Source organism: Chionomys nivalis, chromosome 21, assembly GCF_950005125.1.
Source record: "Chionomys nivalis chromosome 21, mChiNiv1.1, whole genome shotgun sequence".
Taxonomy (NCBI): domain Eukaryota; kingdom Metazoa; phylum Chordata; class Mammalia; order Rodentia; family Cricetidae; genus Chionomys; species Chionomys nivalis.
Genome location: NC_080106.1, coordinates 37,694,294 through 37,720,776, shown reverse-complemented (window position 1 = coordinate 37,720,776; position 26,483 = coordinate 37,694,294). Strand labels below are relative to the sequence as shown.

The following is a 26,483-nucleotide window of genomic DNA, read 5'->3' as shown; positions in this document are numbered from 1 at the left end:
TCCCCACTTCCTCCAGTGTAATTCTCCAAGGTCTCAGGAAGTTGGAAGCAAGGAGTGCTGCTTTCATGCCCTCTGCTGCACGGCATGGGTTCAGTTCTGCTAACCAGCCTACTTTGTCCCTTGGTCTTGTCCAGTACTTTATTCACCCTCAGCTCTCACCTCTGCCTACCCCACAAGGCCCAGTCAGTTTGTTCATGTACAGTGTTCCTGGAGTTCCTGTCCTACCACCATCCTTAGTGATGCATCTGTTCTAGGCCTTGCCCCACTGTCCATCTCTGATACAATTGCCAGTTTGATCTTTTTAAATACTGCATATTGCAGTCAGGGTCTCCCCAACCCTCCCAGTTGCTCCAGAGGGAAGCCTGAACTTAATTTCCCTTCCCTTTCTCTCTTCCTATCCCTTCCATTTCTTCTTTCTTTTCCGTTCCTCCCCTTTGTTTTCCTTTTTTTTTTTTTTACTTGTGGATCTTGGGGATGAGCCCAGCCTATTGAACATGACCACTGAGCCATTCCTGAGACCAGCCGGAACTTCTTAGTTTGCCATTCAAATTGTTCATTATTCAGAGCTGCCTTCCCCTTCAAATGCACCTCTGTATTTCCTTCCAGATGTTCTGTCTACTTGCTGTACTGTGCATTTGATTTCATGCCTTGCACACTGTGGTCTCTAGAAGCCTGCAGCTCCTCAGAGTCCTTGTCTGCTGGCTCTTCTTAAGGCACTCCTGTTACTCACTACCAGCTGGTTCGTTTGACACTCGATTCATTAAACAAATGCCATGGAAGTCATACTGTTCCTCTCCTAGTGGAGAGCTGAGGTGGTCAGGAAACTGCCTGTGTAGGCTGAGCTCAGGGCTTCCCTTCCTGCTGTTAATATTCTTCAGGAAGCTGGCTTCCTACTGGGTTGGCCTGCTCACATTTACTTTCTGCTCTTCCTCCAGTCTGCATGAAGAAATCAGTGACTTTTATGAGTACATGTCTCCCAGGCCCGAGGAGGAGAAGATGCGGATGGAGGTGGTGAGCAGGATCGAGAGTGTGATTAAGGAGCTCTGGCCCAGTGCTGACGTGAGTACTTGTCCTGGGACCTGGGGCTTCAGGCAAAGCCCCTCCACAGAATCAGTCTCACATAAGACCTCACCCACAGTGTAAGTGCTTTTGTAGAGTTAGTCTACCTCATTGTATTCTACTTTGCAACAAGGTCTCACTGTGTTCTACCCCTGATTGACCTTGAACTCATAGAATAGCCTATTTCTGCTTCCCAGACATGTGCCACACCTAGCTTTGGTCAGATTACATTTTGAAGGCCAGCAGTTTCCTGGAGTCATTAGACTTTGGGATTTGGTGCTTGCTTTCTTTCACTCATACCTTCTCCTTAGTTTTTCCTGAGTTCTGAATAGCACCCACTAAAAGTAGGCTCAATTTAGATGGTTAATGTAAGCCTGATGACAGTAGTTCTTGTTGGCTGAGAGCTGTCATGGCCCTGTTTTGTTTGATTCCCTCCTGTCGGCATAAACATTTGCCTAGAACCAAAGGCGTTTCTTTGCTACCTGAAGTTGACTGCTCCGGCCAGTGCAGGTGACTATGAGCCTCTTCCCCTGGCCAGCTTCTTGTGATCCCCCCGTTAGTGAACAGAGGTTTTGCCTGGGTCTCTACTTGTGTTTTCCTTTTTATGATTTCTTTGCAAGTTTGTTCTAGAATTCTTACCTGTTCAAAGAGTAACTCTTAGTGTGGCATAGTTTTGTTAGACCTCCTTAGTTTGACACTGGAGAAGCCAGGGACAGTTTTTCCATTTGGCAAAAGAGATTCAAATGTGGTGCTGTCGCTAAAGAATAAAAGGGAGGGTGTCTCACTGAGACGCTGCTATTGACAGTGCTAGGATTGCTTCTATCCCTGTTGGTTGTGTTCCCTGGGGCATAAATATTGTAATGGCTCTGACTGGCATGATTTGGCAAGCACTGCTGACATCTAGTGGGTAAATAAGGAAGTTACTAAATGTGCAGTGAAACGACACAGCCCCTACCTTCAGCAAGGAATGATTTGCTCCAGGTTAAGATGTCCTGATCTTTTAATATGCATCTTTTTAAGGTAGGCAATTCTGTTCAAACAAATACGAATGCAATGTTAGGTTCCCAGGTTCTTAAAACAAAACAAAACAAAACAAAACAAAAAAAAACAACAAAAACAAAAACCCAGAATGTTTTAACATTTTTCCTTGTCTGGACTTACACATGTAAAATTGGCTGGGTCCCACTGTGCTCTCTGGGCTGAGGTGGAGTTTTTTTCTCAGTTGATGTCAGGATCTTGCAGAAACTGCTCCTGGTATTCTCTTACACTGGCCTGCATACCAGCACATTGCCAGCAACTGAAGCATTCTGAATTCATGGGAGGACTCCTGCAGAGAGAATAAATTAATTAAGGATTGTGACCTTCCTTGTTTTGTAAGGGAATACTAGGCTCTGGAACATTACTTTTGAAGCTTCTCTATTTTAAGTTTTTTATTATTTTTATTATTACTAAATACTGTGTACACACACACAAATATGTATATGTATATATTATGTATGTATGTTTAGGTACATATGTGGAGGCCAAAGGACGATTTTGTAGAGTTGATTTTCTTCTACCTTTACATGGGTTCTGGGGATCAGGCTTGCATAGTGAGCATCGTTAACTGTTAAACCATCTTGATGACCTCAAGTTCTCTAATTTAGATTATATGCCATGTTCTAAATGACTACCTGCCTGTGAATCACTAGGAAAGCCTAGATATTGTGTGTGTGTGTGTGTGTGTGTAGGGGGTAGCTCCTGCAGTTCTAAAAACCAACAGTAGAGGGCAGAAAGAACATTCATTTCTTTATCAGCACCTTAATGTGATTTTTGTTTTCTTCTTCTTTCGTGTTCCAGGTCCAGATATTTGGAAGTTTTAAAACTGGCCTGTATTTACCAACTAGGTTAGTATTTGTATGAAGCTTTGAAGGGATTTCTGTACACTTTGTCTCTTGAATGTGTTTGAGTAGAAATGGGTTTGTTTTCTTTTGGAGACAGGGTCTTTTTATGTAGTCGCAGCTATTCTGGAGCTTGCTATGTAGGCTAGGCTGGTCTCCTGAGTGCAGGGATTAATAATATATGCCACCACGCCTGACAAAATGGGGACTATTTAGGGAACAAAATTCATCAGAGTTTCTTTACAGTAGAATATTACTTCCAGTCATCTGTTTAGGCTGAGATTTACAGGAAGCATGTAGCAGTGAAATCAGTTAGTTATTTAGTTTAGATATAAAATAAACTAAGTTGGGCTAGAGAGATGGCTCAGTGGTTAAGAGCATTGCCTGCTCTTCCAAAGGTCCTGAGTTCAATTCCTTGCAACCACATGGTGGCTCATAACCATCTGTAATGAAGTCTGGTGCCCTCTTCTGGCCTGCAGACATACACACAGACAGAAGATTGTACACATAATAAATAAATATTTAAAAAATAAAATAAAATAAGTTTAGATATAGTCCTGCAGACAGGTACTTATTTAACCTATCACTTAGCCTGGCTAATAGGTGTCAGGATGAATGTCTAGTTCCTATGTGCTATGAGGTGGGAGAGATTTTCTTTTTTAAATGAACTCAGCCTGCTTTGATCTCAGCATCCTACCACAGAATTCAACTTAGAACCCCAACTCCTTCTTAAACCTTTTAATGAAGGCTTGTTTAATACATAGGCTACACCACCACCCCCGTATCCCTGTGGCTGTATAGTCTGCCTTCTGCCTTCCCTCAACTTAAAGTATGTTATAGTGTTGCAGTGGTTGGATCCATCCTAGCCATATCTGTTCTTCCCCAGGCTGCCTTTGGCTTCTAAAACCCAAAAAATATTATACTTCATTACTTATGCTCTAAGAGTTAACAAAACCTAAAATATTACTCTTTACAAAAGTTATGCCCCCCCCCCAAAAAAAAAAAGTTATGGCCAGGTGTGGTGGTACCTTTAATCCCAACATTTGGGAGACAGAAGCAGGTAGGTGGATCTTCTGAGAGTAGTGGTCAACCTGGTCTCCGTAGCATGTTTCAGGCCAGCCAGGGTTACATGGTGAGACCCTATCTCAAAATAATTAAATCAACACACACACACACACACACACACATATATATGGTTAGAACGGTTATCATAATTTAAATATGGAAAAGGCACAAAAGTAATGAGATTGGGAGTGTGTGTGTGTATTTAGACATTGGACGCATTGAGACAACACACCTTAAGTTTAACACCAGAAAGTTTTATGGGGGAAAAACATGCACTGATACTATTATGTTTGAGGTTTTGTTTCTGCTAACATTACCCATGTTTGGAGACCTGAGTTCTATGAAATAGCTGAGAGGGTAAGGTTGCTAAAATCAGCACCTCCACTTCCTTCCCTCTGCTTCCTTTTGAAATCCATTGCCATCAGCACATTATCTTCTGAGGCAGAAAGGGAACGGGTTCTCACTGCACCAACTTGAAGTTGGTAAGCGTGATTGTCAGCTAAAATGCGGACGGCTCGATGCTTCTGACCCTCCTCATGCATGTCACTACAATGCAGTGACATCGACCTTGTGGTGTTTGGGAAGTGGGAGAACCTGCCTCTCTGGACCCTGGAAGAAGCCCTTCGGAAACACAAAGTCGCTGACGAGGATTCCGTGAAAGTTCTAGACAAAGCAACGGTAAGTTCTTAGCACTGTGTCTTTGTAACTCTTACCTACATGAGGAACTTAGACTCAGGTCTTGCTGACTTGAGTGGGATGTGGCTCAGTGAATCATTTTGTGAATGTCACAGTGACTGCAAAGTAACTTGTCCTGGCTATACATTTTATTCTTAAAAGAAAAATAGCCAATTTTTTCATGCATTATTCAAGATTTCAGTATAAAAATATGTAAGTAAGCCAAGCGGTGGTGGCATATACCTTTAATCCCAGCACTCGGAAGGCAGGAGTGTCTCTGTGAGTTCAAGGCCATCCAGGTCTACAGAGCAAGTCCAGGACAGGCCCCAAAACTACAGAGAAAACTTGTCTTGAAAAATCAAAAAACAAAAAATGTAAGTAAAAAGAGGTTTCTGGCCGGGCGGTGGTGGCGCACGCCTTTAATCCCAGCACTCGGGGGGCAGAGGCAGGTGGATCTCTGTGAGTTCGAGACCAGCCTGGTCTACAAGAGCTAGTTCCAGGACAGGCTCCAAAACCACAGAGAAACCCTGTCTCGAAAAAACCAAAAAAAAAAAAAAAAAAAAAAAACAACAAAAAAAGAGGTTTCTGGAAGCTTGAGAGGTGGCTCAGCAGTTAAGAGTTCTTATAGAGGACCTGGTTCAATCCCCAGCACCCAACATGGCAACTCACAACTGCCTGTAACTCCTGTTTCAGGGGCTCTGACACCCTCACACAGGCATGCATGCAGGAAAAACACCAATCTACGTTAAAAAGAAAAAATAATAAATTATTTTTAAAGAACCATCTCTATAGCCCCTGAAGTCATGCTTAAAACAGATAGACTGGCTTTTAAAGAACTTCCATAGAAGCTCAGATAGAAACAGATACATTCATTTAAAAGGTCTGAAATTTTGCATATCAGGTTTTCTTAGAGCAGAATACTTGTTCTAGTGATTTTAGAGACCCAGTTCCAGTTTCTAGTTTACAGTGCATGAACAATGCTTCATTTAAGAAGTTAATTCCTGGCAACCACATGGTGGCTCACAACCATCTGTAATGAGGTCTGGTGCCCTCTTCTGGCCTACATACAGACAGAATATTGTATAGATAATAAATAAATATTTAAAAAAAAAAAAAAGAAGTCTTAGTACCAACCAGATGGTGGTGGTGCATGCCTTTAATCCCAGCACCCAGTAGGCTGAGGTTGGCCAGTCTCTTAGTTCAAGGCCAGCCTGGTCTACAGAGTGAGTTCAGGATAGCCAGGCTACACAGAACAACGCTGTCTCAAAAAGACAAACAAAAAGTTGTAATACCATATAATATGCATCAAGTTTTTTATTAAAAACTTTTTCATTGAGGACAGTTGTAGTGGTGCGCTCCTTTAATTTCAGCACTTGGGAAGCAGGGGCAGGAGGATCTTGGTGACTTTGAGACCATCTTGATCTATACAGTGAGTTCAGGCTAGCCAGAATTACCTAGAGAGATCCTGTCACAAAAAAAACAAACAAAAAAAATTTAAACAAAATTTACTGTATTTACTGCTTTTATTAATTTTTTCATTACCTAGAGAGATCCTGTCACAAAAAAAACAAAAAAAATTTAAACAAAATTTACTGTATTTATTGCTTTTATTAATTTTTTCATTACTTTTTGTGCTTTTTATTAATTTATTCTTTACTATTTATCTATATGTGTTTGTGCTCCCAGACATGCGCATTCATGCTCTTTGTAGATATGGGGGTCAAAGGACAACTCAGAGGAGTTAGTTCTCTCTTTCCACCTTGTGGGCTCTGGGAATCAAGTTTGACAACAGCCACTTTTACCCACACAGTTGACTGGTACACTTCATTTTTTTTTTTTTTTTTTTTATGGTTTTTCGAGACAGGGTTTCTCTGTAGCTTTGGTGCCTGTCCCAGAACTAGCTCTTGTAGACCAGGCTGGCCTCGAACTCCCAGAGATCTGCCTGCCTCTGCCTCCTGAGTGCTGGGATTAAAGGCGTGCGCCACCACCGCCCGGCCACTTCATGTTTTTTATGGTTTTATGAGAAGGGTAGAGATCACAGGCCTAACCAGTAACCTTTTACCTTTTATCATTTCATTTAGTAGAATATTTTAAACTTTTCTGTCTTCTTTTTCTAGGTTCCTATTATTAAATTAACAGATTCTTTTACTGAAGTGAAAGTTGATATCAGCTTTAATGTCCAGAATGGCGTGAGAGCAGCGGACCTCATTAAAGACTTTACCAAGGTCAGAGCCATGACAGTCTGTACAGTGAACCTCTTAGGACACTTAAGTCCGTTTTGGGCGTCTGCCATGCTGTGCTCTGTCCCTTGCTCAGCTTTTACATGTGCATGCTGTTGACAGTTCACTCGTCTAATTTCTTATGCTTCCTGTTATGGGCTTAGGAAAGGTTGAGAATAAAGACCACCGCTGTTCTAGATCCTTGGGCTGAGTGACATGACCTGAGATGGTGCTGCATGCTGTGATTCTTGTCAGTTTTTCATCCCAAGTTCATTTTAGGCCCTTCCCTCCCTCAAGAGCCTTTTCTCCTAAATTCTTTGTCAGGAGGTGCCTGTGAGTTTTGTTACTTTACCTTGAGGTAACACTAGTTTATTTCATTTGGTTCCAAAATAAAGAAGCTGCCAGCATCATCTTAAGAACATCTTATATAGGGCTGGAAAGATGGCTCAGCGGTTAAGAGCCTTGCCTGCTCTTCCAAAGTTCCTGAGTTCAATTCCAGCAACTACATGGTGGCTCACAACCATCTGTAGTGAGGTCTGGTGCCTGCAGTCATACATGCCGACAGAATATTGTATACATAATAAATATTTTAAAAAAAGAAGAAGAAGAACATCTTAAAAATCTAGACCACTGCTGCTATTCCTCAGAGCTGAAGGTGTTGGGATCTCTTCTCTGCACTCACTGCTCTTTAGTAGTTCTCCAGTGCCAGTTAATTCTTTTTTATATTTGAGGCAGGATCTCAAGCTTGTAACCCTTCTTCCTGAGTGCTGGGATCACACTTGTGTCCCACCTTGGCTTCCTGCCTGATGAACCTTGCTTCCCTTTTCTTATCAGGCACACAAGAATGTAGAGGATGGAAAGAGAAAAAAGTCTCTTTTGGAGGGTTTATGCATATGTGCATAACTTTTCATGAAAAGAAAGTTGAAAATTATTTGCTTAATAACTGACAATGGTTGCAATCACCAACTCTGGAAATTTCTGTGTTCTCTGCCTGGAACATTAAAAGTTCTTGAGATGTGTGTGAGCTATCTTATTTGTCAGCTCTGAGAGCCCTGCCCCATCTTCTGTAAAGATGGAGGAAGAGAAGGCTTGGGTGGTGATTCTGTCTGTGTGGATGATGCAGGCAAGGCTGTTTGTGCTCTGCTGAGGTACCTTGCTATTCAGTGGAGAGCCACCTACAGACAATTTACTACTGGTTTATGTTTAAACATTCTTAAATGTTTAGGGGCTTTGGCCTGTGTGCTGTTTCTGTTGTCTGTTTACAAGAGACTGTCGTCCTGTGATTGTGGTTATATGGTTAGATGGTTAGTATGTCCAGAGAGCATGTGGCTACAATTATTAAATCACCATGAGGAGAAGGCCTTTCATTACTTAGAAAGGTTACTTTTAAAAATTGAATATATTGGCCGGGCGGTGGTGGCGCATGCCTTTAATCCCAGCACTTGGGAGGCAGAGGCAGGCGGATCTCTGTGAGTTCGAGGCCAGCCTGGTCTACAAGAGCTAGTTCCAGGACAGGCTCCAAAACCACAGAGAAACCCTGTCTCGAAAAGCCAAAAAAAAAAAAAAAAAAATTGAATATATTAGATATATCTACTAAATTTTGTAATGTAAGGACCATTTTATGCCCCTGGTGATTCTTTGAGCTATTATAATATAGGAATTCATTGTAATTTTATTTTTCTTTCAGAAATATCCCGTATTGCCATACTTGGTTTTAGTATTGAAACAATTCTTATTACAGAGGGACCTTAATGAAGTATTTACAGGTGGAATTGGTTCTTACAGTCTCTTTTTAATGGCAGTCAGTTTCCTTCAGGTAAGTTGTGTGGGTGTGCTATACCAGTGTACACTGAAAAGAAGTGCTTGGAGAAACGTTTGGGGAGAAAATTTTAAATCAAATTTTTAGAATGCTTCTCTCTTTAAACTGGATACCTTTGTATAGTTACAAATTAGTATTTTAAGTGTTCCTAAGAGAGAGGATAAGACTTGTCACTATGTATAATATCATGCTATATTCTGATTTTGTAAGGGAATGCTAATATAATAACAATAACAACCAAAAATACAGGGTTGTCTGCAGCTCAGTCGCCTGACAGACTAGCCAATTAGCAAGTTCTGGATTCAGTGAAAGACTTTATTTCGTAATATAAGACAGAAGGTGATTAAGGAGTCCAATCAATATCAACACCAGACCTTTGGCCCCCACACGTATCTGCGCTTTCACTTGGACATGCACTTGAACACGTATACAGCGCGCGCACACACACAATGGCACACATAAACAGGCTGGAAGATGGCTCAGTCAGGCCCAAACTTGTCATGCAAGCATGAGGATCTGAGTTTGGATCCCTAGAGCCCAGATAAAAGGCTAGAGTTCAGCAGGTGCCTGTGATCCCAGCACTGGAGGCAGAGACAAGACGATCCCAGGGGCTTGCTGGCCAGTCAGTCTAGCCCATTAAGTGACCTTCAGGGTCAGTGACAGATCATTTCAAAAAGTGAACTAGAAAAGAGTTAGTGATGATATACTTGCCTACTGTCTATAAAGTCTGGGTTTGATTCCCCAGAACTATCACCCCAAAAATAGGTATGGTGGCTAGGAATAGTGACAGCCAGATCTCTGAGATAAAGGCCAGCCTGGTCTATATACTGATTTCCAGAACAGCCAGACCTGCATAGTAAGATCTTTCCCTCACAAAACCCAAAATAAGTTAGCAAATAAATAGGTATTGTGGAAACCGATGTAGGAAAACACCTCTCATCATAGTTGCTGTCCTTGATATGCATATGTACAACACACACCCCGGAAATAAGAATATTTTTTAAAGCTGTTAGTCATATAATTTCATCTATAATGTTGATTTCTGGTTTTGCTTGTTTGGCAGTGTTTGCCAGTAGCCAGAGGTTTGTACCCATAGGGCATTGTCTGGTTTCCATAGCAGTAGCATAGCGGTCAACTGGAATTGTAAACCAAATAATAGTGTTCATAGAAGTTAGGCTCTTACTTATATCCCCTTCCTCAAAATACAGAGAAAATTCAAAATAATTTTTCTTTTTTTCTGTTTTAGTTACATCCCAGGGAAGATGCTTGCATCCCCAATACAAACTATGGTGTTCTCTTAATAGAGTTTTTTGAATTATATGGACGGCACTTCAATTATTTAAAGACTGGCATCCGGATAAAGGATGGTGGTTCCTATGTGGCCAAAGATGAGGTCCAGAAAAATATGCTTGACGGCTACCGGCCATCAATGCTTTATATTGAAGATCCTTTACAACCAGGTATTGAGATGAGGTGAATGTGTGGACGCCAGAGGGGAGGGCCTCATAGCCAGGCAGTAATGTGCATATACCTTTAATCCCAGTATGTGAGAGGCAGAGGCATGTGAATGTCTGTGAGTTTGAGGCTAGCCTGGATAAGTTCTAATTATATTTAATTTTTTTGTTCAAAATATTTTCTTACCATACTCAAATAAACAAACACATGGTGAGGGCAGGGAGAACAACACTTTGTTGCAGACTCCAGTTAAGTTGGGGGTAGAATCCACTTGACCCCTTTAAAGCCAAGTAGAAGAGGAATCTACTTTGGGGGTGGGTTTGTAATGCAGGTGGAGTATTATTCCACCCAGTGGTCAGCAGGGCTTTAAGGGTGGTAAACCTTAGGCAGCAGTGAGCATGGGCAGAAAGGTTCCAGGAGATTGCTGTTTTATTTATATTCTACAGACTGCTTCTTTCTGATTTTTGTGTAGCCCTTCTGTACTTTCCTAACTTTGGGAGTGGCTTGAAAGAAGTTACACGTATAGGAAGTATGTATATAGCTCATGTAGACAAAGAACAACCAAATAAAAACAAGCAGACAGCACCATTGTTTTCAGTTTAGCTTGGCTCTATTTGAGGAGAGAATAGTGAGCTGTTTCTTTGAATATATGATAGGAGAATCCTTGTTGGTAACGTGCATGCAGGCAGCTATTGCTCATCAGCATTTGTTCATATTAACCAGCCAGGCTCACATCTCTCTGTACCCATTTTCTTTAAAGGTAATGATGTTGGAAGGAGTTCCTATGGGGCCATGCAGGTGAAACAGGCCTTTGATTATGCTTATGTGGTATTGAGTCATGCTGTATCACCAATTGCAAAGTACTATCCCAACAACGAAACAGAGAGGTAAATGTCTAGCCCATATCAACCCATTGTGTCAAAAGTGGTTGTCACTTCTTTCTTGTCTTCAAATTAATGTACATACTTTTTTTTTTAACCCTATGCAGCATATTAGGTAGAATAATTAGAGTGACGGATGAAGTCGCCACATATAGAGATTGGATATCAAAACAGTGGGGCTTGAAGAATAGGTCTGAGCCATCATGCAATGGTGAGTAAGACCTTTTCCTTGATGATGGAATGGGTCTTAGGGCTTTTTCTGTGTTGTGTGTTTTTAATGGGAAGAAACGTTTTCCAATCTTTTGCTGCTTTTTCAGGAAATGGTGTTCCCTTGATAGTAGATACTCAGCAGTTAGATAAGTGTAATAATAATCTGTCTGAAGAAAATGAAGCCCTTGGAAAATGTAGAAGTAAAGCCTCGGAGTCTCTTAGTAAACACTCTTCAAACTCTTCATCAGGTCCAGTGTCCTCCTCCTCTGCCACGCAGTCCAGCTCTAGTGACGTGGTAAGTATGGCACACGTGGCCCCACGCTTGGATGCCTTGCCTGCTCTCTGTAGGGTTAGCTTCCTTTCCCAACAGAGAAATTTCAATAGCTTTTACTCTTGTAAATATAGTGACATCTTTAACCGTTACATGATCCGTTAACATTACTTGCTTGCTAACCCTTTGTTCCTTGATGAATTTCAGAGAAGATAGCAGGTATTGTCACCTTTACCCGAGCCTCAGTAGTGCTCATCATTAACTGGATTTAGATTATCTGGTTATTCTTTATGTCTGTGTTAAAGGGAATCCTACTCAAATTCTAACTTTTATCACCCATACTCATGTTACCCAGAAATACGATAAGATAGAGAATATCCCAATCAGTCCAGGAGATGCTTCATTACCAGCAGTCCCCAGTCTCACCCCAGAGGACATCCTTATTAAAGGATTTTCTAACAGTATACTTTTTACGTGTAGTTCATAGAAATGTGACCACACAGTATATAATATTCGTAAGGCTTTTGTTTGTTTGTTGAGACGGTTTCACACTGCGCAGCATAAAACGTTCTTTTTTGTTCTTTCAACTTTTCTTTTTTTTTTTTTTTTTTTTTTTTTTTAATCTTCTGAAACAGGATTTCTCTGTGTAGCTTGGCTATCTTTGAACTCACTGTGTATACGAGCCTGGCTTTGAACCTAGAGCTCTGCCTGCCTCGATGTCCTAAGTGCTAGAATTAAGGCATGTGTCGCCACTGCCACCCCCACCACCGATCTTTGACTTTCTTAAGCTAGTTTTTATTTTTACTTGTTTTTGAGCTTCCTAATTGAATTTTTAATTGATAAAATTTACAAATCAGAAAGTTCACCATTTAATAAGTACATTTCAGGGTTCCAAGCAACAGTGTCAAGCAGCTCACAACTGTCTGTAACTCCAGCTCCCAGGGGTCAGGGTCCTCTTCCGGCCTCTCTGGACACAGACACACACAGCATACACAGAAACACACATAAGCATAAATAAAATAAAAATATTTTTTAAAGTACAGTTTAGTCATTTTTAATGTATTTAGTGATATACAGCTGTTTTCACTCTTAATTCAAAGATATTTCAAGCCATATGTGGTGGCACATGCTGTCAGTCCCAATACTCGGGAGGCAGAGACAGGCAGAATTTTGTGAATTTGAGGTTAGTCAGTGCTATGTAGAGAGACACCGTCTCAAAAATTCAAACCAAAAATAAAAACAAATGCTTATGTTACTTAGTGGCCTCTCCCCTAACTTCTAATCCACTTTCTGTCTGAATTGTGGTGAGTTACATCTTACGTTAATTTTTTTAATCAAAGAAAATTTTGAGTCAACTTAATTAAAATTTAAGGTAGGTTTGCCTTTTCTTTGATTACAAAAGTCTGTAGGATCTTGGAGGCATAGTGCTTGCCTTGCATGCTCCCTGGGTTCAGTCCCCAGCACTGCATTGGGGGTGCAAGCCTATAATCCCAGTACTAGGGAGGGGAGAGGCAGCAGAGGCAGGGGCAGGAGTTAAAAGACACCCTCCAGTGCATATTGAGTTTGAGGCTGCCAGCCTGGGCTAATTAGACCATGTCTCAAAGCAAAAATACAAAAGATACAATTTCTCATTGATGGATGGTAGCATATCATTATGGTGTCATGGACATTCATGTGCAGGATCTCCCTTTGTCTGTGGGTTTTGGAATGGTCCTTTGAGAGGGGGAGTGGGTGTTACACTAGATAGCCTACAGCAGGGTACAGACGTCAGGTAGAAGACTACCTTGAGAAGAGAGAATAAGGGACTGAGCTCTACTGACATGTCAGGGAGGGTGCCAGCATAAAGCAGCCAAGAAGCTAGGTGGGACTTAGACATGCCTCTTCATTTTAGACTCTCAGATTGAGGCCCTTAAACTTGTCATCTTGTACCGGGCACGGTGGCACAAGCCTTTAATCCCCGCACTCGAGAGACAGAGGCAGGCAGATCTCTTGAGTTTAAGGCCAGCCTGGTCTACAAAGCAAGTTCCAGGACAGCCAGAGCCATACAGAGAAACCCTATCTTTAAAAACAACAGCAACAACAAAAAAACAGCACAGCGAAACTTGTTATTTTGTGTTTGATTGAAGGTCCTGGGCCGTGCCTGGGTCATAAGCCCCTCCCTCTTTGTTGTGGTCCTCCATGGTTCCGTAATTTGATCACATAAATAAAAGCTCATGTCAACTAGGATGGAAGTAGACCCATTCACAATTGTCAGTGAGTGAGCCCATGGTAAATAGGTCACTTCAAATGTTTGGAGAAGGGACTGGGGACATTACTGTGAGAAAGAGTGCTTGCTGTGTAAGCTAGAGGGTCTTAGTTGGAATACTCAGCATCCACTTAAAAGCAGGCATGACTCTGTGTGCTGCAGCTGTAGCATCAGAGACAAGCTTCTGATGCAGCGAGAGACCCTGTCTTACAAAGTGGAAAGAGATAGAGGAAGAGACCAAAAGTCATCATCCTCTGGAGTCTGTGTATGCTTGGATGCACATACCTTCCCACACACAGCAATTGAAGGAAAGCCTCCTTAGTTCCCAGATGTGTCTGTTTACACTAGATGGTACTTACTGCCTTTCTGAGTACTGAATATGAAAATTACTAATATATTGCTTTATATATAATCCATGTAACTTGTCTTAGGATTCTGATGCAACGCCATGCAAAACCCCCAAACAACTGCTCTGCCGTCCACCCACTGGCAGCCGGGTAGGCTCACAGGATGTCTCCTTGGAGGTCTCACAGGCAGCTGGAAAAGTGCAGAGCACCCAAACCACTAACACACCCAACAGCACCAACAAATCACAGGTGAGCAGAATTTGTGTTCATCATTGTTAGTGTTCAGTACCAGATAGTCTCTCAGAATTATTTATAACAGGGACGAATATCCTATGTTGCAAGGAGCAGGGTCCATTGTTCTGGCCACCCGGCTAGCTTACACCTGGAATAATCACACAGAAACTGTATTAATTAAAACACTGCTTGGCCATTAGCTCTAGCCTCCTATTGGCTAACTCTCACATCTTGATTTGACCCATTTTTATTAATCTGTTCACCACGAGGTTGTGGCTTACCGGGAAAGATTTAGCATGCTGGCTCTCTGACTCTGCTTTCCTCCTCCCAGAATTCAGTTCTGCCTCCTCGCCTACCCTATGTGCCCTATCACCAGGCCCAAAGCAGTTTCTTTATTAACCAGTGAAAGCAACACAAATACAGAAGGACCTCCTACACCAATCCTATCCATTCTTGCTGTAGTTAATAAACTACATTGCTTCTCTCTGTGTCTAAAAGCTCCAACAGACTCACACATTCCCATGCCTTTACCAAACACTGCTATTTCACGGGTCTAACTTATCAACACTTGTTAGCATATCCTGATGGGCGCGGACAGCTCAGATAGCAGTTGTGTTTATATGAATGTAAAACTTATCCTAATTAATTAAAATTTAATTCTGCCCTAATAAGAATAAGTAATGAAACACAACTGGAAAAAGCTGAAATCATAATGATGCAGGATAGCATGCCTTCAGGTTTTTGATTGTCCTAAGTTTTAAATTCCTGTTTATTGGCTATGGGGAATATGGCCTTGAACATTTCATTTAACCCCTCTGTGTTACTTGTCTCATCTGCAGGATGGATTTAGTTCTATACCTACCTTATCTATAAAATGATAACAGAGGGGCTGGAGAGATGGCTCAGCGGTTAAGAGCATTGCCTGCTCTTCCAAAGGTCCTGAGTTCAATTCCCAGCAACCACATGGTGGCTCACAACTATCTGTAATGAGATTTGGTGCCCTCTTCTGGCCTGCAAGCATACACACAAACAGAACATTGTATACATAATAAATATTTTTAAAAAATAAAATAAAATAAATAAAATGATAACAGAAATAGTATGTTTTTAAAATTTCTAATGAATATTATGTTAATTATTACAAAATGTTAAAACACATGTCATATAGTTAGAATTTCTTACATGTGAACAATGGCTACCATGGTCTTTTAAGATCTTGGTGCCAGCCAACCCCCCAACCCCTTACAGATTAAGCATAAAAAAAAATTACAATGGGCTGAGGATGTAGCTGAATATAGAGCAGGCTGGTGAATGGCCCACATGGCTGTGCTTGAAGTACACTGGCTTGGAATGTCTACAGCATCCCTAGAAACAGTGTGTCCTTTGTTCATATCTGATACTTGCCGCTTATGCCGATCATCAGGTAGCTGGGAGACAGGTTTAGTTGGTTAACGTTAACTTTGACTTACACAGGCCAGGCCACAGAGATACTCTATTAACTATTTTTAGTTGCCTAATAGTATGTTTAATTAGCCATAAGTAATGAATCAGGCAAAGGGAAGAAACAGTTTTTGTTTGTTTGTTTGTGACAGGGTTTCTCTGTAGTTTGGGGGCCTGTCCCAGTATTAGTTCTCATAGACCAGGCGGTCCTTGAACTCACAGAGCTACCTGCCTCTGGCTCCTGAGTGCTGGGATTAAAGGCGTGCACCACCACTGCCCAACAGAAAGAAGTTTTTGATACTGGTCTCTGGCATAAGTTCTCTCTTCATCCTCAAATGTATTGAGGCCCCTGAGGAAAGGCCTCTTGATGGTAGAGATGACTGTCACCCATCATTTTGATTTGACTTACCCAGTCCACTCCACAGCCTTAGTATATGGGCACCAAATGCAGGTGAGGAATAGTGACAGGGCTGACCAAGAGAAGGTCATTAGGAAATCACAGGGGCTGACATCGGGAACAGGAAAGGAAGGAGCAGCCAGCCACTGCCCCTGACCTGCCTGTAAACTGTGTGGGTCTGACAACCTATTCTGGTAGTGGTGTGAGTTCTATAGCAAGCTTTCATGTTGTATGCATGCTGTCAGGAAGAGAAGTCAGGGGTCTGTTCTTTAGAGAGCTCACCTCCTTTTCCAGCCCCTACAAGAGTCTGTGGTAGCTGAAAGTGCTGGCACACCCCTTTAATCCCAGCACTTGGGAGGTAGAGGCAGGCACATCTCTGAGAGTTCAAGGTTAGCCGGCTGGCTGTTCTACACACAGCCAGGGTGATGGGGAGACTGTCTCGTATTGGCTACATGAGGTGGGGGTGGAAGGATCTATGGTAGGTGGTGTGCATGCCCCTGAATTCAGGTTTGCCCATGGAAAGCTGCTGCATTTCTCACTGCTGTCTTCTTCTGCAGCATGGATCAGCAAGGCTCTTCCGCTCTTCCAGCAAAGGATTTCAAGGTACAGCCCAAACAAGCCATGGTTCCTTGATGACGAGCAAACAGCATCAAGGCAAATCCAATACTCAGTATTACCATGGCAAAAAGAGGAAACACAAGAGGGACGCGCCCCTCTCAGACCTTTGTAGATAGTCGGCGCTGTGCGACGGACTGTCTTCTGTGTGCAATGATCTCGTGCTCAGGACAGTCGCACAGGGACTCCTGGGACGGCAGGAGCCTCACACTGTTCAGACGTTGATTTAGCAACTGCGTTTTTTCCCAGCTCGCCACGGAATGGATCATGAAGATTGACAACTGCAAAAACAAAAAGCAAGCAAAAGGGGGAAAAAGGCTGCTTATTTGATAAGTCATGTGCTACAACAGGGTCATTTTAAGATTTAAAGCTTGAATGTAAAATAAATATATTTCTCATTGGCTTTATGCAGAGTTATAGGGACTAGGACTCAGTGTGGGGAGGGTGATAGGAATAAAAAGCAGTTTCAAGGAGATGGGTGGGAAGGCCAACAAGAGCATCTCATAGGAAGTCAGACTCCAAGAGGGAAAGTGATTTGTGCATGTTTTTTTAAAAATAATTTTGCATATATTTGCCATTTTATTGTGTGTATATATAGAAGATCATATAGGAAATTGATATTTGTAATAGTGGATTTGTTAATACTTTTTACATAACATTACTGTTTGAATTGTAAACAGATTTTTTCTCAGGATTAGTTTGAAGAATAATCTGAATTGTCATTCTAACTCACATGCAGGGAAGTGATTAGCTCTGTTCTTTGGTTTGTTTTCCTCGGCATTGAAATGACTTCATTGAACCCGTGACCTGCTGCGAAATTCTTTCCTCTCTAAAGAAAAGGTTTATGGTGGCAAATGATGTTTATTTTATTTTGTAAAAAAGAGAAAAATGTACTGTGTACTTTGTGTATACACTGAACATCCTCTAGTCATCTCTGAGAGTCAGCCCAGCTGTCCTCTACAGTGCTGCTGTCTTCTTGGGCGCTGGGCAGCAGCAGGACTGTGTGTTTGTTTCCTTCCCAGTCTCTTTCCCTCCCTTCTCTTCCTCATAGGAAACAAAAGGCACCCTGGGCCTGGGCTGTTCCTGTCAGTGCGACCTCTAGCTCCACAGACCTCGCATGCTGGCTCCTCTGACCCTGTGTGCTATGTGCTTGTGGTGTCATCTCTCATTCTTTTTAAGTTCATGCTTACTATTGTGGGAGAGAGTAACTGTAAACAGCTTTAATTAAATCACACTTATAAAAAAACTATTTTCTTATACTCCACTTTATGCTTTTGGTATTGTCGATCTTTAAAAATTAAATGGTCTTTGATAATGGATCGATTTTTGTATTGCCTTATTAAGACCAAATACTTCTGTCATCCCATTCTTTCTCCTCTCTGTTAATGGAATTGCTGTCTTTAATTAAACTTTGTAAACACTGGCTTGTTTTAATCCTCCTGTAACTTTGGCTGTGGTCAGCTGTGAGTGCAAATGTATACCTGTTACTCATTGCCTGCTGAGTCTGAGACTCAGGTGGGATATTTAACATAATGGATTATATGCACTCGTCATCAAAGTGGTTTTTGGAGGTGAAAGCCCTCATGTCTAGCATCAGTGTGTGTGTGGCTCTGTTCAGTATGGCCATTTCCGAGATGAGATTCCTTTATATGTATATGTGTGAAGTACTGTTGGCTTTTAGAGATTTCTTTTATATACACTTATGAAATACTGAAGACCAATCAGACCGTTAATGGACACTTAGTGCAACTTTCTGTAACAAGAATAATGCTATAAAGTAAGACCAAAACTGGTGTCATTGCTGAAATTAACAATTTTCAATATGTTCATATTTTAATTTACAATGGGAAAATGTGTTCCAACAACTGGAAACTCACAGTACATTGTAAACTGTGGAAGATTTTAAATGTGGTATCATTTTGACTGTTTCAAATTTTAGAGTCACATTTTATTCTGATCAGAATTTTTATCAAGATGTTGAAGTTTTGTTGTTTTGAAACTAGTTTGTCATAACATATTGTGTGCATAATCACAGTATTTATTTTGTAGGGCTTGTGAATGTGTAGACTTATGTTTACTGCTAAGGGAACAATTATTTATAAAATAATATTAAATCCAGTATTAGCTGCCTATTTCAGACACTTAACACCTGCAGAGATCTGTGTTACATTTACCACACTGAAGTTTTTTTAAAGAGTCACCCTCATTGTTGAAAGTAAATGTACTCTTAGGGTGGGAATATTAGTGTCCAATAAGCATGTGATTATATTAAGGTGGTGGTAGCGGGAAGATAATCTTGATTCCATTGGGAATCTTAGGTTTTCGTAAATTTATTGGGAAAATAGTTTTTCCTGTACTGCTGACGTTTCTTTTTGGTAAACAGTATCTTTCTAAAAGAAAAAGCATGAAGGAGAATTGAGGTGTGTATACATTTCCTCAGATGGCCAGCATTGTATTCGTGAATACTGTGTATCTGGAATGAACAGCATGGAAGCTGTTCATTTTTCAATCCGAAGTAAAATACTTTCAAGAACTTTTAGTTTGCCTGCTCATTTGTTTTGTTCATTTTATCTTTGCATTTGATTCCCATTTGTCTCTTGAATTTGAATACTTTTGATGAAGATTTTGTAGCAATCTCAAAAATGTATCTTAATCATTCTGGTTGGTCCTTCCATGCCCATGGATTGTTAGTGGCATTCTTTGACGTTCTTAGGGGTAAATCTTACAAATACTGCCTCCCTGCAGTGACATTTCTCTGGTCATATTTGAGTGCCTGTCAAAAGGAACATTTAAATACTACTCTGTAGCCGTGCTGGGGGGCGGGGTGGCGAGGTATTCACAGCGAACCCCAGTGCTTTGGGTCAGTTGATACTGCAAGTTCCTTTTTCACTGGCGTTACATGTGCCAGGATGGTCCCTGGTCTTTAGCATCTTTTGTTTGAAGATTCTACACTTAGTTTTCAAACCTAGTTTTCATCTATAGGATCTTCAACTTTAAAAATATTTCTAGAGGATTATATGTATATGAGTACCTGCGTGAATTTATGTGCACCCTGTAAGTTCAGGAGCCCACAGAGACCAGAAGAACATGTTGGATGATGCCCTGGAGCTAGAGTGAGCCACCATGTGGATGCTAGGAACTGAACATGGGTCTCCTCTTTTCACTGCTGAGTCATTTTTCCAGTCCTAGATTTTGGGTTCATGTGTGTTCTCTCTCGTCTTAAGCAGTTGACCACTTTATATATTATACTGGTTCATTTTGAGGGTCTCTTACCTTGGTTTAAATTAGGAGCCTCTCCCTCCCTCACATTTAGGTTGTTGGATTCATCCCAGATATTCCTGGATAATGCCCATGGTTCATGGTTGTGCGTTATGGTTCCAGGGGTTGGCGTTAGCTAAGACAGGCTGTAATCTAGCTGGTCTCAAATGCTAGCTCTTCCTGCCTCCCAGGTGCTAGCACTAACGGTGTAGGATGGCTCTGTTTGGGAAGGGCATCTTGAATGAACTCTGCTCTGGAGTTGTTAGTCTCCTTTGATCTCTTCCCATTCCGTCCTGTGTGATGAGTGGGGGTTGTGACAGTGATCTTGGGGCTAGTGCTTGGGACTTCGAGAAAGACAAGAGAGTTAAGAAAGGTGGAACTGGGCAGCGCCGGCCCCTGCTGCTGTGGCATGTGTTCACTGGCTCTCCTTCCAGATGTGTGGGGATATACTGAAAGATTGCTTTCTAGAGATTACCACCATGTGTGCTGCTGGGTTATTGCGGTCCTGGACTTGCTGGTGAGCTATTTTGAACTGCTCAGTTCTTTCATCCTGTTTATTTGGTCTTTTTGTGTTGCCCAGAAATGAAGAATGTTCATAGACAATTGGTTCTTCTATAATTAACTTTAAGAATAAGCTATTATATGCCCCTGGTTTCGCTGGTAGATACTGAAATGTTAACTTGGTGATCTCCAAGTCCAGACATGTTTTGGGACAGCTTTGATCAGGTTGGCCTCAAACTCACAAAGATCTGCCTGCCTCTGCTTCTCAAGTGCTGGGTATAAGGCTTCAAACAGTCCTTTTGGTTTTAGTTTTGGAGACAGGGTTTTTCTGTGTAGCTCTGGTTGTTATGGAACTCTGTAGACTAGGTTGGCCTTGAACTCAGAGGTCTCCTGCCTCTGCCTCCGAGTGCTGGGATGAAAGGCTTGCACCACCACTGCCTGGCTACTGAAGCACTTTGTAATAAGAAAGCAACATCCACAGGGAGGAGTTTGTGAGCCAAGGCTTCTGTGAAGCTGCAGTAAGCTTGAGCAGGCTTGTTAGGTGTTGCAGTCACTGTTGAAATGCCCGTCAGGTAGCAGCTAGCCAGTGGAGCGCTGAGAAGACAACAGTGCGCGTGGAGCAGGCTTCCTTGGGAGTATCGCCATCTTGCCTCATGTGAACCTCAAGAGCTCCAGAGTCGTTTCCTGCCCTTTTGTCAGAGTGTTCTTGGAGCAAATGCTGAAGCACACACTCGAGGATGCCCTTCAGTGTTTGTCCCAGCTCAGGCCTGACACAGTTTCCATGGAAGCCTGCTTAGACCTCCTGCTTATTTAACTCCTTGCCTGGTTCGCTCTAATCAGAGGTTCACTGTTTTCGAGTATGTGTTTGGCCTTGACATCCAGTTAAGTGTTGTCTTACTGAGTTTGCTGTGATTCCTAGTCTAAACGAGGTGGGGGGAGAGAGAGATGGCAGCAACTGGCTGCCTTGGTTAGGCTCAATTATGGCCTTGACTTTGGGGGATAGAGCAGGGGGGTATTTTCTGAGCTTGCAATTGCAGTGGAGTTGTCTATGGGTAGCTGGTAGTTTTATCTTTACATTTCAGTTATTTTAAAAGGGGAAATGGGTTTTTATACTTTGAGCCAGACTTATATTTCCATTCAGTTTCTGTTGCTCCCTTGGCTCTGTTTCTGCAGCTTGATGGAGAAGGTCTCTGTTAGAGAATCTGGAAGACCTTGTTATAAATATTCCTGTGGAGATGGTGGGGCTCATAATAGTTGCTCCGAGGTGGGAGTGGGAGGGCCAGAGAAGCATACGACAGCTAGTACTAACTGGGGTATAGAGCTTGTCTCCTAGAATTCAGTACCCAATCCTGGGTTGTCAGCCTTTTTCTTAGATTAAAGTGCAAACTGTGCTACTCCGCTGCTTCTGTCCTTTGGTCCTAGATCAGTTCAACCTTTTTATTTTATATGTTTTAAAAAAAAATTTATTATGTATAGTGTTCTGTCTGCATATGTGTCTACACGTCAGAAGAGGGCACCAGACCTCATTACAGGTGGTTGTGAGCCACCATGTGGTTGCTAGGAATTGAACTCGGGACCTCTGGAAGAGCAGCCAGTGCTCTTAACCACTGAGCCATCTCTCCAGCCCCAGTCTACCCTTTCACATGTAGCAGCAGTTGATTGTGAAACTTGGTTTCTAAACCTGGCCTCTGGCTTTTTTATATATATTTATTTATGTATATGAGTGCATGTACAATTTTATACCAGAAGATGGCATCACATCCACCATAGGTGGTTGTGAGCCACTATGTGGTTGCTGGGAATTGAACTCAGGACCTCTGGAAGAGCAGCCAGTGTTCTTAACCTCTGAGCCATCTCTACAGTCCATCTCTGGCTTTTAAGATCCCCTCGTTTACATTACACTGAAGTTTTCAAGTCATTGAAAGTCCAGCAATTCTGCGACTCTCCACATTTTACTGACTGCTAAGAAGTGTTGCTTCTGTGTGCATTGTTAAAGGGGGAAGGATATGTAGCAGCCAGTCTTGTTTCTGGACATAAGTGGGAAAGGGCACTGGGATCAACATTTTTCTCGGGTAGCATATCCTATATATATATAGCATATCCTATAGAAGTCTGGTGAAGTTGGTTTGTGTCTAACCAGCTTTCTGTTTATTTTCTTCTCTGCTAGCATTGCCTTCAGTGTTAAGCAACGCAGATGCCCATGAGGTGCTGGAGGTCTGAGTGTTCAACTCTCCATTCTTGTCTAGTTACCGCTGCAGAGGCACTAAGGAGATTACCAGAAAGAGATTTGATACAAATGCTTTATGAAATCTCGACATTTCCTGAGGCCATGTGACTGGGCACAGTGATGGAAACTGAGTGAATGTCACAGCTGGAAGCTTCTTTTAAGCTCACAGCGTTTTCAAAGATGTCCGTTGTTTACCTTGAAAGTTTATAAATTGCACTTGTATGCAAACACAGCCCTTCCCAGGGGGCGTATTCACAGTCTGCAGTTCAATAAAGACTGTGTGCTTTCATTTATCCTCACCACTGCCGCTATGAGCTATTTATGCACAACCTGATTAGCTACTTCAGAAAAATTCTAAATACAGCCTTGTTTAGAGTGGACATTTCCTTGCTCATACAGTGTGATGGTCAAACTCCTTTTTCTTCATTAAAGTGTTTCCAATGAAGGGTGTTCGATGCCCTGCCCACATAACCAACACAAAACTGGAACAGAAGTTGGTTATTTGCAAATAGTAGCCTAGGTTTTTTGTTTGTTTGTTTGAGATAGTATCTTACTGTGGAGCCCCAGCTGGCCTGGAACCCACTCCCCAAGTGCTGGGTTCAAAGGCATGCCCCAACGTGCCCAGTCTTACCTTGCTTGGTAAACTTAACGCTGTAAGGAATTGCAGTACTTTGCTGTAGCTCTTGGTGGAACAAGACACACAGCCTGTTTGGACAGAACAGTGAGGAAGGGGGTTGTGGGTGTGACTCAGTGATGGACCACTTTCTAGCATGCTGGTGGCCCATGGTTTGAGTCTCAGTACAGCTGGAGCGAGGGAGGATTATCAACCACTTTTAGGATTGTGCAAAGGACCCGGCAGCCCTTTGGCTGCTGAGACCCCAGTGAGAAAACCAAGCTGATTGGCACCAAGTTGCTCAGCAGTGGACTACCTGGGAGAAGTCAACTTCACTAGTAGATCCTTCTGCCCATTTGAGAGCTTCCTGAGAAAGCAAAATTAGAATCCTGTTTAGCTTCCCAGCTGATCCTAAACGATAGGACGAGCTAATAACAGGGCAATTCTGCCATCCACCTAGACATAGTGAATTTGTGCATATGTATGTTCCATTGTGAAGAAAAGTAGGTAAATATTTAATTAAATCAAGTATCAGTTAGCCATTGACTCCCCAGTCCTGCTTAGCCATCCCAGAGCTAAGTTTTTTTTTTTTTTTTAAGATTTTTATTTACTATGTATACAGTGTTCTGCCTGCATGTATGCCTGCAGGCCAGAAGAGGGCACCAGATCTCATTACAGATGGTTGTGAGCCACCATGTGGTTGCTGGGAATTGAACTCTGGACCTCTGGAAGAGCAGCCAGTGCTCTTAACCTCTGAGCCATCTCTCTAGCCCCAGAGATAAGTTTTAATACTGGGTGCAGCCTAAGCTGAGTTTTACGCAATGGCCCATACCAACGTCTGTGGGGGGTTTCTTTATTAAAGTTGGTTGTACAATACCCACAGCTCCCATGCTATCGCACATGTACAGAGCTAGTTCTTACTGTATATTGTACTGGCTGCTGGAAGTTGCTTTAGTAAATCAGCACAATAGATACCCTGACACTAAGACATCAGCGGGTGCTGGGCGGTTCCCAGAGCTTTCAGCTTACCTTTAGATACAAGTTTCAGCAAGCTGTGACGACACGCTCGAACTGAGTTTACTGAGACCATAAAAATCCCTGTTTTCTCTATACACAGACTTCCAGTGTAGGCTAGGTTGACTTTGAACTCAGGTCTCGCTGCTTTTTCTCCTCAGGGCCGGAATTACATTCTTTCCAGAGAGTATTTGTAATTTGCTTTGGTAAATTTCTCACTTTTTTTTTTTAAGGCCAGGCTCTTATGTAGCCCAGGCTAGCCTCAAACTTGCTATGTATCAAAAAGATGATTCCGTGTGAGTTCGAGGCCAGCCTGGTCTGCAAGAGTTAGTTTCAGGACAGCTAGGACTTGTTACACAGGGAAACCCTGTCTTGAAAACAAAAAACAAAACAACAACAACAAAAAGATGACCTTGTACTTTTGATTCCTTTATCTGTCACTCAAATGCTGGGATTCAGACACCGATTGCCACACCCAGTTTACTGGGTGCTGGGGATCAAACCCAGGGCTCTGTGCCTGCTAGGAGAGCACTCTACCAGCTGAGCTGTGTCCCCGGCCTGGCCCTTGATTCTTTTCCTAGGAGTTGAATTCACAGCGCAGCACAGTCACCCAGAACAGCACCCTGTTCCTTTTGTCATTTTCCACTCGAGCCGGGCGGTGGTGGCGCTCGCCTTTAACCCCAGCACTCAGGAGGCAGAGGCAGGCGGATCTCTGTGAGTTCGAGACCAGCCTGGTCTACAGAGCTAGTTCCAGAACAGGCTCCAAAGCTACAGAGAAACCCTGTCTCGAAAAACCAGAAGAAGAAGAAGAAGAAGAAAATCAACCTTGATTTGGGCAAAACTGGTAAGAATCAGTTCTTTGATCATTTTTGCTACCTACCTGGTAAAACCTCAATTTTTTCTTTTTCTTTTTCTTTTTTTTCTTTTTTTTTGAGGCAGGCAGACTGGCCTCGAACTCACAAGGAGTGAGTTGCAGGTGAGGAGAAAGGGCTCCCAGGACAGAATAACTGGGTTCCGGTTAATTGGAACAGAGAAGGGCAGAGCTGACCTGAGTTATCTGGGGACAAGTCTGGGGAAAAGAATAAAAGCCAACCGGGCTGTGGGGAATCCCGGAGTCGTCTCTAAGCTCTAGGTGCCCAACATTATTTGAAAAGATGTTTTCCTTGGGTCACAGTCTTGAGTCATGCGTCTGTGAGACAGTCTGGGCTGACCAGCTTAAGGAAGGAATGCAACTTTTTTGGCTTTTAATTGGGAACATTTTGCCTTTGAAGTAAAATGTTTTCAATTCTCTGCTTGTCTAAGAGGGCGATTTCAGAACCCAAGAATCGAGGGATTTGAAATAATCCACCTTGGGGGGGGGGGAGAGAGAGATGATTTCAGTCTAAAATGTGTGTGCATTTAAAGCTGGTAAGTAACGCCTTTTTGAAGTTGTGGAATTAAAAGAGGAACTCTACAAAAAGACGGACACAAGTAGAACAGTGCCCTTTTTAGAAAAATAAAGGATGTATTTTTAGTTTTATTGTATGAATTTTGCCTGCCTGTTTGTGCACTGTGTGCATGCAGTGCTCAAAAAGGCCAGGAGAGGGCATCAGATGTCCAGAATCTGGCATTAAAGACAGTTGTGAGTCATCTTGTGGTGTTGAGAATCCAGGTCCCCTGAGAGCCATCTCTTCAGCCCCTACAAAGATGTCTTCATGTTTAATGTTAACATTAAAAGGAAAGGATGGCCTCATTAAAAGGATGAAGTGGCCCTCTCTAATGGCATCAATTTTCAGAAGATTGACCACTCAACTTAGGTTGCAGACCAGCTTTGCACTTTGGGCACCAGGGATGCGGTTTTTCTTGAGCACGCTTCAAAATGCCACGAGGAGGATTGCGCCAGCCTCTCTGTTTAAAATCCACTTCAACACAACAGCGTTTCCAAGTTCCAGGCTTGAGGACTCAGGACAGCCCTCCAGGCAAGAAGGCAGGAAATAGAGGCAGAGGAGAGGTCCTGGCTCTGCTGAGAAAGTGCCAACAGCTGGGAGCAGAGCATCCATGCCGTCAAAACACTGAAGC

The 26,483-nt window shown here is 42.3% G+C and overlaps 1 protein-coding gene across 3 annotated transcripts in view; it reads left to right on the top strand.

Moving 5' to 3' along the window:
• Positions 1-19,351, top strand: part of Tent4b (terminal nucleotidyltransferase 4B) — a 48,345-nt gene extending 28,994 nt beyond the window's left edge. For 2 of the 3 annotated variants that reach the window (XM_057753870.1, XM_057753867.1), the window contains 11 exons: positions 936-1,059; positions 2,899-2,945; positions 4,562-4,682; positions 6,797-6,904; positions 8,586-8,714; positions 9,964-10,177; positions 10,933-11,059; positions 11,161-11,264; positions 11,371-11,558; positions 14,211-14,375; positions 16,755-19,351. In XM_057753870.1, the coding sequence (XP_057609853.1) occupies positions 936-1,059; positions 2,899-2,945; positions 4,562-4,682; positions 6,797-6,904; positions 8,586-8,714; positions 9,964-10,177; positions 10,933-11,059; positions 11,161-11,264; positions 11,371-11,558; positions 14,211-14,375; positions 16,755-16,931 (1,504 nt within the window). In that variant the 3' untranslated portion in view covers positions 16,932-19,351. The remainder of the gene's footprint in view (positions 1-935; positions 1,060-2,898; positions 2,946-4,561; positions 4,683-6,796; positions 6,905-8,585; positions 8,715-9,963; positions 10,178-10,932; positions 11,060-11,160; positions 11,265-11,370; positions 11,559-14,210; positions 14,376-16,754) is intronic. The other variant, XM_057753869.1, reaches the window with a different exon arrangement.
• The last annotated feature ends 7,132 nt before the right edge of the window (positions 19,352-26,483 follow it).